Source organism: Ciconia boyciana, chromosome 8 (assembly GCF_034638445.1).
Source record: "Ciconia boyciana chromosome 8, ASM3463844v1, whole genome shotgun sequence".
In the NCBI taxonomy this organism is placed as follows: Eukaryota; Metazoa; Chordata; class Aves; order Ciconiiformes; family Ciconiidae; genus Ciconia; species Ciconia boyciana.
This window is the reverse complement of record NC_132941.1, coordinates 61,807,750-61,820,703: the sequence shown is the minus strand read 5'-3', so window position 1 is coordinate 61,820,703 and position 12,954 is coordinate 61,807,750. Positions and strand designations below refer to the sequence as shown.

The 12,954-nt window shown below is 43.3% G+C and overlaps 1 protein-coding gene across 5 annotated transcripts in view; it reads right to left on the bottom strand.

Annotated features, from left to right (window-relative positions):
- TACC2 (transforming acidic coiled-coil containing protein 2) overlaps window positions 1-12,954 on the bottom strand; it is a 90,655-nt gene that overhangs the window by 68,727 nt on the left and 8,974 nt on the right. For 3 of the 5 annotated variants that reach the window (XM_072870859.1, XM_072870862.1, XM_072870860.1), the window contains exon 3: window positions 10,840-10,971. The exons of 1 other annotated variant lie outside the window; for it this stretch is intronic. In XM_072870859.1, coding sequence (XP_072726960.1) covers window positions 10,840-10,971 — 132 coding nt within the window. Of the gene's footprint in view, window positions 1-6,764; window positions 6,794-10,839; window positions 10,972-12,954 lie in introns of those variants that run through there. One more of the 5 variants, XM_072870864.1, reaches the window with a different exon arrangement.

Below are 12,954 nucleotides of genomic sequence, written 5' to 3'. Positions count from 1 at the left end.
GAACTTCTCTGGAACCTGAAAAACACACAGATGTAGCTAATAAATAAATAAATAAATAAATAAATCCCACTGTGGCTTCAAAGGACTTAGAAGTGCCCCAGGCATTTCAGCCTAGGGATGAACAGCCACATAACAACTTATTGTGATCCCACTGCTGAAAAAGGCTCCTTAAGTATTCAGTACCGTCCTTTAAAGTTTATCATTTTCTCTTCCTGCCTGTTTCATCTATTTAAGCAAGAGCCACATTTTGGCCTACACTAAATTAATGTTTTATTGAAACTTGATGTCTAGTGGTTAGTTGTTTAAAATGCTGTACAGGCCCCTACATATTTGGTCTTACTACATTTTATGTTTATATATAAATTCAGACTTCAGTCACTTGCACCCAATTTGAAATTTTTGGCTTCCATCAAAAAACAGTGCCGGACAGGACTGTGATAAGGTTTATGACATACTGAAATTTATGTTCTGTTTCTTTGCTCTTGGCTTCGCTGTCCATCGTGCTAGGCATTTACGCTAGTTATAAACATGACCACACGTACACACACGGAAACACCAAAGAGCCTACTGAAAGAAAACCCTCCCTCACCCATCTATCCCCCTTGGGAAGGACTGGGTGAATATTAAGCTATACCTCCTAGCTGCGATGCATTAGCGAGGTACTGTGCAGAAATGAGCACCAGATAAAGCAAACTGCACAGAACAGAGCAAAACCAAACATCCCACTAAGAAAAAGGGGTTTCTCCAGTAGGCTGAGCCTCCTGAAGGCTGCTGCCAAAGCTCTGAGGAATGGTACTGTCTACAAGAAACAAACAAACAAACAAACAAAAGGGAAAATGTTAACAAAAGATAGACTATTGTTTAAACAGAACCCCCTTCCCCCCCAAATATTTTTTTTTTAATATTTAGAGGATATTGCCTTTGGATCCCAAAGCCTTGAGTGCAGCCTAGGAAGAAGTTTTCACCCCAAGGACTCCCTTATTGTTAGGCTGCCAGGTATCAAAGGGCTCATGGCTCGGGCATCCACAACATCAGACTGCTAAGAAAGAGCAACACCTTTCCTAAAGGGCTAAAAGGACCAAACTGCTCAAAAAAAATCACCGCTGTTCTGTATAGACACAGTTGCAAGGCAAACCAGTGCCTCCGGGAGGCTGGCTGTACTTTTGAGAACACATTAGCACATAAAAGCATTGACATCTTTTGAAGTGCAGTGGTGACAGCCTTTTTAGGACACCCAAGGCTGGAGACTCCTGTACTGTAAAACCCTTCCAGGAGCACCAGCCCTCCTTGGCCTTTGCTGATACGCTGTCTAAGCACAGGCTCCTCTAAGCACAGGCTCCGTCTGCTAAGTCCTTCCCAGAAATACGGGTCTCCCGGGACCAGCGTTGATCCTTGTGTTACAGAGAAGGTCGAGCAGACTGTTTTCAACCACGTGGGCACTCAAGGTTTGGAGTTCATCTTTCTGAAGGTTATACAGTAAGCAGTTTTACAGGCTTTTAAAGAATTCAAGCATTCTTCATTATAGGCTGCACAAAAATACATGGCTCTAGACATGTTACTCATATTCCTGTGCTAATTTACTCACCATGCATTTTTTCAGTCCTGGGGCACACAGGAGTTATTTTTGTTTGTTTATTCTCCAAATCAGTCTCTTTCACTCCTGCAGACAGATTTTTTCGCTCCTTAGTCTTACCTCCCTCTCTAAAGTGACCAAGAGCAGATCTATCTTATAATTTCCACTCACCTTGAGGAGCGTCACTTCAAAGACCTCTTCAAGCAATGAGCTGCTGAGGCTGCCAGTTGAACGCTACAAGGCATTCGCTACCCTTCACTTTGGTTCTTCACTTAACCAGTTTACACTACCCTTACGTTACGCCCAGAGATGTGCCAGCAGGAATCTTTGCGAGACCACAATGATCTTGCATTTGTTTTTCTAGCCAGGTCATTCCACTGCACTCCTGCACTGCTGTGGGGGACAGGGACAGTGGCAATACTTAATGCTGGTACTGTCATCAAATCCTTCAGAAACTCACACCTAAACACAGAAAGCAACCCTAACCCCTTCAATCTCTCTCTCCCCAGAGGTGCGATTCTAATTTTTTTTTGCTTTAGGGAATAGCCGCAGTATTGCATGTGAATAGACCACCATTTAAAATTAAAAATCTTTGTTATTTTGAAAGATGATATCCCAAAGAGAGAACCTAAGCAAATGCCACCTCCTGGAGAGCCATGCAAATTGTCAAAGAGAAGAATGACCTCTTGCTATCAGGTAGCAAGAGCAGTGGAAGAAAAGCAGGTTTCTTTCTTTCTCTCCCTTAGGTTTATGGGGCAACTTTGTGCTACAAATGGAAGAGTAGGTATGAAAAGTTACCTGAAATATGCAATAAATTTCTCCCATTTTGGTTTACTGGCAAAAGACAGTAAAGTGTTAACATAAATTGTAACACCTATGCTTTCGTAGTGCCTAATAAATAGGCATTTAGTGCAGTTCATGTCCGCAGTATAATTAAGATATGATTATAGTCTATAATTTGCAATTTAAAGGCACATTCATCACCATCCTTCAAAGATCCAGTTATCCCTAATTTAATCCCTCTCCAGTACAGATAAATCAAAAATTCAGCCGTAAAGTAAGAATGACAGACCTTCAGATTGAAACCACAGTCTTGTTGGTTTGGGGTTTTTTTGTAGCTCTGTTTTGTTTTTTTTTTTAAATGGGCTTAGAGTAGGGTCCTGATTCATGACTAGAGAGTGTAAATGAAATCTGAGCAGTAAAATAATTAGAGTGTGTTAAATCAGTGGGATATTTTTCAATATTCTCTTCAAGAAAAATAAAAGCAATTCCTTCAATTGTGTCTGTACAATACCTGGCATAACACAGCCCTATCTGTGTTACCATGATATAAAGTAATACGCCACAAAATAACATGAGGAGATACTAGGTGTAAAGCTTCAGGGATTTAACTTACTCTTATAGATTAAATACTTTGATAAACACAGTCTGCTCCACCACTTATCTAGATTAACACAGCGTGAGCACTTTGTTTGCATTGATACGTTGTTAGTTCATGAAACGAACCACTGTCTCAGAATTTCAAGCCTGAGCACACTCACAGAATATTTCCATCTGACAAGTCAAAGAAAAATGGAGTGACCAGTGGTGATGCACCCAGGATGGACACTGCAACTCACAGGAAACAAACACTAGAATGGGTTTCTAAAAAAAAAAAAACAACCAAAAAAACCCCACCTGTGCCCCCCACCCCCACTGATCACTGTTTGGTTGCTAAGGTCACTGCTTAATCTAAATTGCAAGTGAGATTAATGGCATTAAGAGTTATGAATAACCAAGATGCCTGCTTAGTTATTGAAATTTCCTGCATGGGAAACCCACTGCAAAGATAACAAAAGGGGCCTCTGCACGGTGCTATTCAGGATGCCAGGGGGGCTACAGTCTTTCAGAGGTCGGCAGTGAATTACGATCGGTAACGTGAGAACTAAACACACCAGAAGATTCTGTGTACAAAACGTTTTATGAAATTAAGAAGCCATACAAACAGGGAGATGAGGGTTCCGAGAGCTGAGCACACCCTCAAGCGTGGAAGCCTCCACGGTGGCCATACAGAGATTTCACCAAAGGATGAAGGGGTCTGCCTACCACGCAGATCCGCAGAGGAGACCCAAGTTAAGGCTCCAGGGCAGCCAAACCCCCGTGGAAAGCTCTTCGTCCCGCACCATGTCATGCAGCCTCTGGCCTGTCATTTGCTCCTTTGCTTTCCCCTCCTGCTGAGGCACAGACACGTCAATTTTGGATTCCATCCGTATCTTGCAGCTACTGTATGAAATAGGCCTGAATTCACTGGATCCCAAACAAAACTTTAAACCCCTGTTTTCCAAATTTCTGGCCCAGCCTTCAGACCGGGACCACAAACATAACCGCAGCAAAGGAGGGAATTTGTTTTACTGCTGAATATGCCTCTGCAGACCACGTCCATGAGCCAAACGCCCAAAGCTCTGTTGACATTTCCGTGCACCAGAGCTGCAGAACTGCCATCACAGACTATGGGACCTTTTCTTGCTTCCGTGCTACTTTCTAAGCCTTTAAACATCCCGAGGTATAAGATCCCTAAGACAGCTGGAGCCAGGCTTGTTGGGAAAGGAGGGAGGGGACTGACATTTTTAAGGGCTTTCATGCACCTGCCCTCAGCTGACAAGATCAGTGCGAATAATACTCTCCGGGGGCACCTTGTTGCAGGAGATTTCAGGAGGCAGAATCCAAAGGTTTCTTGCCCTCAGGGCCTACGTGAAGAATTAGATTATGAAAATGCAGGATGAAGAAATCGGCCAAGAACAGTATTCCCGCCTGGTGCAAGTTTGCTGTGACTGCCAAGGATGGGTGGTCAAAGGATGACTGGGTAACTTCTTGAAGAAGTTAGCTTACAGCTTCAATTTGATTTCAAAAGAGTTAACAGAAAATTGAAGTATTTTCGGTATTTTTCAGGGGTTTCTTTTTGCTTTTGTTTTTGAAAGATTCAGCATGAGGGGTAGAGTGCCCCAAAAGCACAGGCCATATTTAAGCATAACGTTGACTATTGAGAAATACAAAATACACCTGACTCAACAGTTTTAACCCATGAGTTACCTGCTCTAGGACAAGAGGCGATCCCCTACAAGTCCTCCACCCTCCTGGCAGTGCCAGGCTCCTCTGGTGCCCTTGGAGCTGTCACTGTGCGTGCCACACTGCCAGGGAACAGCAACCCAAGCCAGGGGTATCATCTCTGCCTTGAATCTGTACTGCCAGTTTTGTAGGGTTGATGCAAGATGATTAACGCCATTCTAAAATTCCTTGTGGACGGATTAATTAGTATAATGACATACTCATTTTCACACTGCTGAACCTGTTCTAGCAGCAAGGAAATTACCATATATCGCCTGAGGGAACCTGTAAAATACACAGTAATAACAAGCAAACAGAGGGCTACCATCGCCCTTTTGTCCATTGCCACATACAGAGAGAAGCTTTACAACACACACAAATAATTGCTCTCTTTGAGCATAAACAGGCAAGCAGAATGCACCCCAGAGAGCCCAAATTCTGAACAAAGATATGGTTAGAAAACCGGTGAAATTTCCCACTTCTGTCAAGCATCCATTAATGCTTTGCCTTTTAAAAATGCAGTTACTGGAAGCTATTTGTTGAATTGCTGCTGTTTTATGGAGCTGTCCTCTGCCAGCACACAACATGGGGGTCCCCAGGCACCCTGGCCATCACACACACACCCCTGCCCCAGTCATGGGTTCACCCAGAGAAGCCTGCAGGATCCAGTCCTTCGTCTGGGGACCCCACCATACCAGTCCCACAATCAGCTACAAGAAAATGCACTTAGTCCACAACATTTTTGGCTTGAAACACAGCAGACATCCCAAGATTTGATGCTATTACTCAGTAAAAGGCTGAAGAGATCTATACTGAGCAACACAAAGCATCCTCCTGCCTGGGGCTGAGCAGTTCTGAACACATCACTCAGGAGACACAACCTCTTTTAAAAACCTGGAATGGAGGAAATGAATGAAGAGCAGGACTGTGGCTCATTCCTGTCCATTTGTTACAGACTGGCTGATTACGTGGAAGGTATCTAATTTTTATGTTGTGCTTCAGAAGACGGTGAACGCTTTTCAGGATATCAGCCACAAAGCCTCAAGAAAAATCCTTGGGTTTTAGTTTCCGAGACCTAAGCAACTTCATTTTAATGCCTTCATTCTGTTGCTATTATGAAAAAAATCACTTCACTTGTGCAGCAGACAGTCCAGACACACATTAGAGGTATACTACCATCCAGTTCATATAATACACATTAAAAAAACAACCCTTGCCCCCCCAAAAAAAATCAAAAACCTCAAAACCCCACACTTTGGAAACAAGAAGGCCTTGAGATTGCATTTGTATCCCTCACTTGTATTTCCCATCTCTTCCTTGCTCAGTGCACTTGTAAACTCAGTGGAATGACTCATCCCTTTCAAAAGGGTTAAATTCAGTCAAGGAAAAAAGCCTTGTGTTTTTGAATCCCATTTAATGCCTTCTTGGTTTTCGTTACATCATTAAAAGCAACTCAGTCTAGGATTATCAGTATCGGTCATAAACGAAGGCAATACATTAATTTCTATTTACTTAGTTTTACACCAAGCCTCTCCAAAGGTGGGCAAAAGGAGAAAAGTTGTTTTCAACATGTGATCAAGCAAATAAAACCCAGAAGTCATAAAGCTTATCCTGTTTTTCTGTGTGACACCAATAATTCAGCTTTGCTTCCTCCCGGGGAAGTATTATGAAACCACCTTTCGGAAACCAGCGTTACCCCACAAGTGTGAGGTCGTTTACCCGGTGTGCGAGACGCCAACATACACCCAGGGCAGAGGTATTTTATTTCATGTCTGCGCAGAGATGGGTGCTAGGTGGTAGCTCCACAAAGCTAGCACAAAGTTTGGTCGTACAGGTACAGTATTTATAAAGTCTAGTTATGCATATGCATAAGCAATTACACAAAGCCGTTTTCTGTTGGTCTACATTTCTCTTATTTCAATTTAAAGCTACAGTGCTACTTTAAAGTTCTGCGCACACTCAAAGGTGAGGGGTCTCTGCTTGGGCTGGGGTCTCTTGAGGGGTGTGACTTTTAATATTATAATGAGGGTAGTTCACGTGAGGGCGCTTCTTATCACACTTCTACTAGTTGTTTCAGTTGGTTCCCAAAATATTTTAATTAGCTTACATATTTCTTCAGGACGTGCTTCTCTCCCAAGGACAGTAATTCTTGTTTAGACCTTCCGCTACTCTTCGCTGGGTAAATAACTGGCTGGATGGCTGGGCCCAAAGAGTGGTGGTGAATGGAGTTTACTCCAGTTGGCGGCCGGTCACAAGCGGTGTTCCCCAGGGCTCTGTGTTGGGGCCAGTCCTGTTTAATATCTTTATCAAGGATCTGGACAAGGGGATTGAGCACATCCTCAGTAAGCTTGCAGATGACACCAAGTTGGGCGGCAGTGTTGATTTGCTTGAGGGTAGGAAGGCTCTGCAGAGGGACCTGGACAGGCTGGATCGATGGGCCAAGGCCAATTGTATGGGGTTCAACAAGGCTCAGTGCCGGGTCCTGCACTTGGGTCACAGCAACCCCATGCAACGCTACAGGCTTGGGGAAGAGTGGATGGAAAGCTGCCAGGCAGAGAAGGACCTGGGGGTGTTGGTCGACAGACGACTGACTATGAGCCAGCAGTGTGCCCAGGTGGCCGAGAAGGCCAATGGCATCCTGGCTTGTATCAGGAATAGTGTGGCCAGCAGGACTAGGGAAGTGATCGTGCCCCTGTACTCAGCACTGGTGAGGCTGCACCTCGAATGCTGTGTTCAGTGTTGGGCCCCTCACTACAAGAGGGACATTGAGGGGCTGGAGCGTGTCCAGAGAAGGGCAACGGAGCTGGGGAAGGGTCTGGAGCACAAGGCTGATGGGGAGCGGCTGAGGGACCTGGGGTTGTTCAGCCTGGAGAAAAGGAGGCTGAGGGGAGACCTCATCGCTCTCTACAACTGCCTGAAAGGAGGTTGTAGAGAGGTGGGGTCGGTCTCTTCTCCCAGGTAACAAGTGATAGGACAAGAGGAAATGGCCTCAAGTTGCGCCAGGGGAGGTTTAGACTGGATATGAGGAAATTTTACTTCACCGAAAGGGTTGTCAAGCATTGGAACAGGCTGCCCAGGGAAGTGGTTGAGTCCCCATCCCTGGAGGTGTTTAAAAGACGTTTGGATGAGGTGCTGAGGGACATGGTGTAGTGGTGGTCTTGGTAGTGTTAGGTTTACGGTTGGACTCGATGATCTTAAAGGCCTTTTCCAACTGATATGATTCTGTGATTCTGTGAATCCCCCTTATCAGCTTTACATAAGCCTTGGCCTTCCACCAGCTCCTGTTAGACTACACGGTTAGACTACCCCAGCAACATAGAAAAGTGGAGCTTTCTGTAAAGACTGTGGTGACTTTTTGCTTTTGGATAGAAAGACTTGTTGCTGTGCTTTCAATTGGTTCCAGGCTCATTTCAGGAAAATTGGGTAAGACAGAGATGTGTATTTAATTTCAGAGATTCAGAGATCAGCAGAAGTTCCCTGTCCATCCAGAGCCTCTCAAGATGATCCGACTCCAGTCTGTTTTAGCTTTTGAAAGAAAACTGACCCCATATCTGACAAGGAGGACCCACCTCTCCAATCGCACCAGCCCCATTTAACATCACAGGTGCAGCTTTCGAAGCAGGTAGTGAGGCTACAGGTGAGGACATGCACAAAGACAGCATTTGCTTTTTGCTCTACAGAATGGATTATCTGTCTCTCTTCCTCATAGGACAACCAGAGGGATGGAACAGCTCTTCAGAGCCTTTCCTGCTCTACCCGGAGGGCTTCCATAAAGGACAAGTTACACTCATTAGCAATATTTCAGCGCTTCTCCCAAATTATGAAGTGTCTGTGACACAGTTCATAACGTGACCATCATAATCACAGAGGAGACTGAAATGCCTCAAGGATCCATTTTGCAGAAAATTGTGCAGTGGCCCAGCATTTGCAGAAGTTTAGCACCTTGCCGTCCAGGCAGTTGCCATAAACGTGACAAAGTGAAACATAACCCAATTTTCCATGGCTGATTTGACTTGATACACATGAATCGCATAAAAATGCAAGACAGTCCAAGAAGTATTTACATAAGGGGCTGATTATAACCGCAAAGAGCTATTTGGACAGTAATATATTTGCTTTTCAAGAGGATGCAAGAACTCTCTTTTGTCCCACAGATATCTCTAATTCTCACCTCTGTATGCATCTTAATTTCCATTAAGATCTGTGAAAGTCTGCGTTCATGTTACAGACAGAACAAACACGCAAGTTCAGCTTTAGAGAAAGAAGGCTGTGGGTGATAACGCTGCTATTCTCAAGGCCTAATGAGGATGCTTGCCAGTGAACATTTTGGTTTCTGATGTCCTAGGCTGGATTTTGGTTCTGCATTAAGCAGTTCTACTAATATCACTTAATTACACCATCGTTTACCCCATCCAAGAGATTCTTACACGCACACAGATATTTATATTATTAAACACACTACATCATTATCAAAACCAAACAGAAACTTCAGAGGCAGAAGCCAATCTAAATGTGTGAGCACAGCAGCTCTACTTGTCTACAGAGTTCTAAAATTATTTCTCCTCTCTTTGATGCTGAATTCTAGTGAAAAGGGAAAAAAAAAAATCACCATGTGTTTTGGTGGTTTCAATTTGGATTTGTAAACGATAGTCATCTGTGACTACACTAAAGCACTGACAGAATGTGAAATTCAGTCCAGGGTATCCATAAAGTTCAAACAATTTTGAATGATTCTCTGGAAAGAGCCAACACCTTCGGGTGAATATTTTCTAACTTACAACCTCACCTGACCATTTCTCTCCATTTTTAGAGAATGACCATGGTATCTACCCTTCATTCAGAAAATTCTCACCAGATTACAGAACTTGCATACTGGTGCAAAACAGACCTTTAAGCACTTCTGTTCCCCACCAACTACCCACAGGTTAAAAAGTGCAGGTCCAGTACAGTATCATGGAGGAACATTACACAGAAGACTTGGCCTAACTGTGTTACAGCAAGCATATACACTAGAGATGAGGACACCATTTTCCGATTAAAATAATCAGAGCTTTAGAACACATAGTTAACTAACATGTTTCCTAGATATTATGCTGTGGATGGTTTTTTGAATAGCATTTGCTGATAGGTATTCATTCACTGTTCCACAGCAGAACATGCCTATTGTGTACGTTTTCACTCGTGATTCAGAGTATCCTCCCGCTGACAGTGGCATCTTTTAACGTTTCTGAACAGAACTTTAGTGGAATAGCTGTATTTCCCATGGTGTCTCCTGTCTTGTATCGTACTTGTCACAAGCTGCCGGCCTGCATTTCTGGGGTGGAGAACGCTATTCCCCAGGGAGTGCCCATTTAATATTCTCAGCTGTGCTGTGACCTTTTCCATTAATAGATGTCACAATAAGGGCATGCCTTTATTGCTCAGCCACAACAGCACACTGGTTAATCATCCACAGACAGGCGTCATCTGAAGCTCTGACATGAATATCCAAGCACATGTCTCGTCTTGACTATATTTGAGATGGTAGGACTCAGTTTGGGGGTTTTCCAAGCAAAAATTCCCTAGGCCACCTATCAAACACTATGGCACCAATCAGTGCAAATCTGAAGGAGAGAAACATTTCACTTTGAAATCAAGGTAATTCAACATTTCTTCAGCAAGAGCAAAACCAAGCTGAACTTATTCCTTCAGTACTGACAGCTACAATACAAATCAGTAGTGTGGGGTGGGGAAGACGCTGGCAGCATCTGAAGGGCAATGAGTAGAACAGTCCTCTTGAATATGACCTGATCTTGCACAGTTTCACCAAAAAAAACCCCCAAAAAACAAAAAAATCCAACCCAAACCAAACCAAAACAAACTTGAACTTCAAGAAGGGAAAATATTTGGAAAAAACCCTAAAAATTTATTAATTTAAAAATAGTAGGAAAGATCAGGATAGTAATAACCAGTGTAGCCCAAGCTCCCTCTTCTGGTCTTTTGCAGTAAATACACTGGAGTAAGCAGGTCTTGACAGTCTACCATTTGGTTTCAAAATCTAGCAACAAAGCGTTCGTATAACTTAGACAAAACGCTTGTTAAAATTATTCAGCCTCTTTCACACTATTTATGTTTTCTTAAGCAAAGGATGTACAGATAGGGAAATTTATTGTACATTGTAATGAAATAACATTGCACTATACCTCTTTTTTTCCCTTGTGAAACCTTCAGTTTCTTGAGCAGGCAGTTCTACACCATCACCAGGGACCGCAGCCAAAGGTACATCCCCAGAAACAAGGTTAGCAACTTCGTTGCAGCTATCAGACTTGGAAGTGCTGCAAAACAATTATTAAAAATAAGCTGACAAATTTCAGAAGTGCCCATGAAGCTTCAGTGAAGTCCCTTAAAAGATGAACTTTGGCTGGATCTAAACCAAGGAGCTCTAAGGAGCACATCGTCCCCTCCCCAATACCGTCTCTCTCACACCTCCCACAAATTACTTCTTCCTACAAACCCTATTTCACTTAATTTCTCAGGTGACCACATAACCAGTAATATTGCAAAGTTTTGACAGCTCTTATAGACCATAACATTAACTGCCAGAGAAATTTAACTGTATATGAAATTAGTAACATAAATAAATCACTAATGACTACTTTGCAGTTCTCAGACAGCCCTTTCTCCTCAGCGTACAGTACAAACATTCAATTAAGTGACTTGAGTGTCTTGTCTTTTAGAAAAAACTAAAACCCAGGACTAAAAAATTCTCATGCTTTAAAAGTTCTCCCTAGACTGTAAAGCTAAAAGCACAATAATCCCTGAACTCATGACATGAATGTTAAGATTACAGGTCTGTAATACTGCTGTATTTGTTAATTCCTACAAGTCCCTCTGCTCAGCAAAGCCCCACGGAACCCAGGCTCAGAAGCATGACAGCCATGTAATGATTTCCAGAGCATGTAAATACAGATTGGAAAGACAGAGTTTCTTCGCAGCAAGGGAAGGCACTGCGGGGTGCTCTGGGGAGGCATGCCCTCTCCCGGTCCCCGCAGAAAAGGAGCTCTTGCTCACAGACCCCAGCCAGAGTACAGGAGGAGGCGGCCATCTGCCCACATCCCCGGCACACCGGGGAGGTAGCCTTGCCCTTCCCTCTCCTCAAGGCAGACCAGAGCAGAATGCCCCGTTACAGCTCCATTAACTTTCTGTTTTCTCAAGCAAAACCCAAATTAGAAAAAAACCCTCGACAGCAACACAAATAAAACACTTCTCTCATAAGCCTTCCTTCTAACGGTCCTGAAGAAGGTAAATCACCAGTGTACCCAAAAGATCACCCCACAAGAAGCTCACCTGCATTCTCCCTCCCTCACTTTAAACAGACTGGTAACCATACTACTTGCCCTGCTCTTGGCCACGCTCATTAAACTAATGACAGAAAAGGAACTAAATAACCAATGACTTCATGTCTCAAAAGCAGGAGCAGCGTAGGGTCTTGTCACGCCACGTTGTCCTTTCCAAGGCACCTCCGACACAGAGGAGGGACACAGACGTTCTGGGGTAGCAGCCACACGTAACAGCCTCCCCTCGTGCCAGCTCCTGCTTCCAGAGATCCAGACGCAGACGTTCAAGGAAACGTTGGTGAAACCAGGCCTTGGCCAAGAAGTTTCTTTTAGTTTTCCTGAACTAAATATAAGCAGTTATCTTAGCCATTCCTTTTAAAATTTCCTCCCCCCCCCCCAGTAATTATATTGTAATTGTAGAAGGTAGATTAAGTTGTGTTACTGAATAAGAGTTGGTAAAGTTCAGGGACAGATTGTTCCTTTCTTTAGAAACATGTATACAAACAGAGGACAAACATAAATCACATTCCCAACTTTAGTTACAATACATTCAAGAACAGTTATTCCCCAAAGTGTTTATCCACTAACTTACTAAGATCATGAAAGCTCTTGCTGAGAGTGGTTTACCTTGACTAGCTCATATCCATGAAGTTGTTTTGTGCCATATGGGATAGTTACTCGGTTATTTCTTCTAAGAAATTATCTGTGCTTTATGTACTCCTTCCTTCCTTCCTTCCTCCCTCCCTTCCTCCGTCCCTCCTTCCCTTTCCCCAGTTTGTCCAAACTGGTCTGACACTGACATAGATTTCCTAAATTTTCAGTCACATCAAGTCAAAATAAATAAATAAATAATAATTAAAAAGCAAGCTATTTCCTTTTGCATGCAAAGGGCTTTTCCCCTTGCTAAAAATGTCTTTGTCCTAATATAGTAATAGCATCAAACATATACAGACGTGATGTGACTATATAGGGTCACACGGA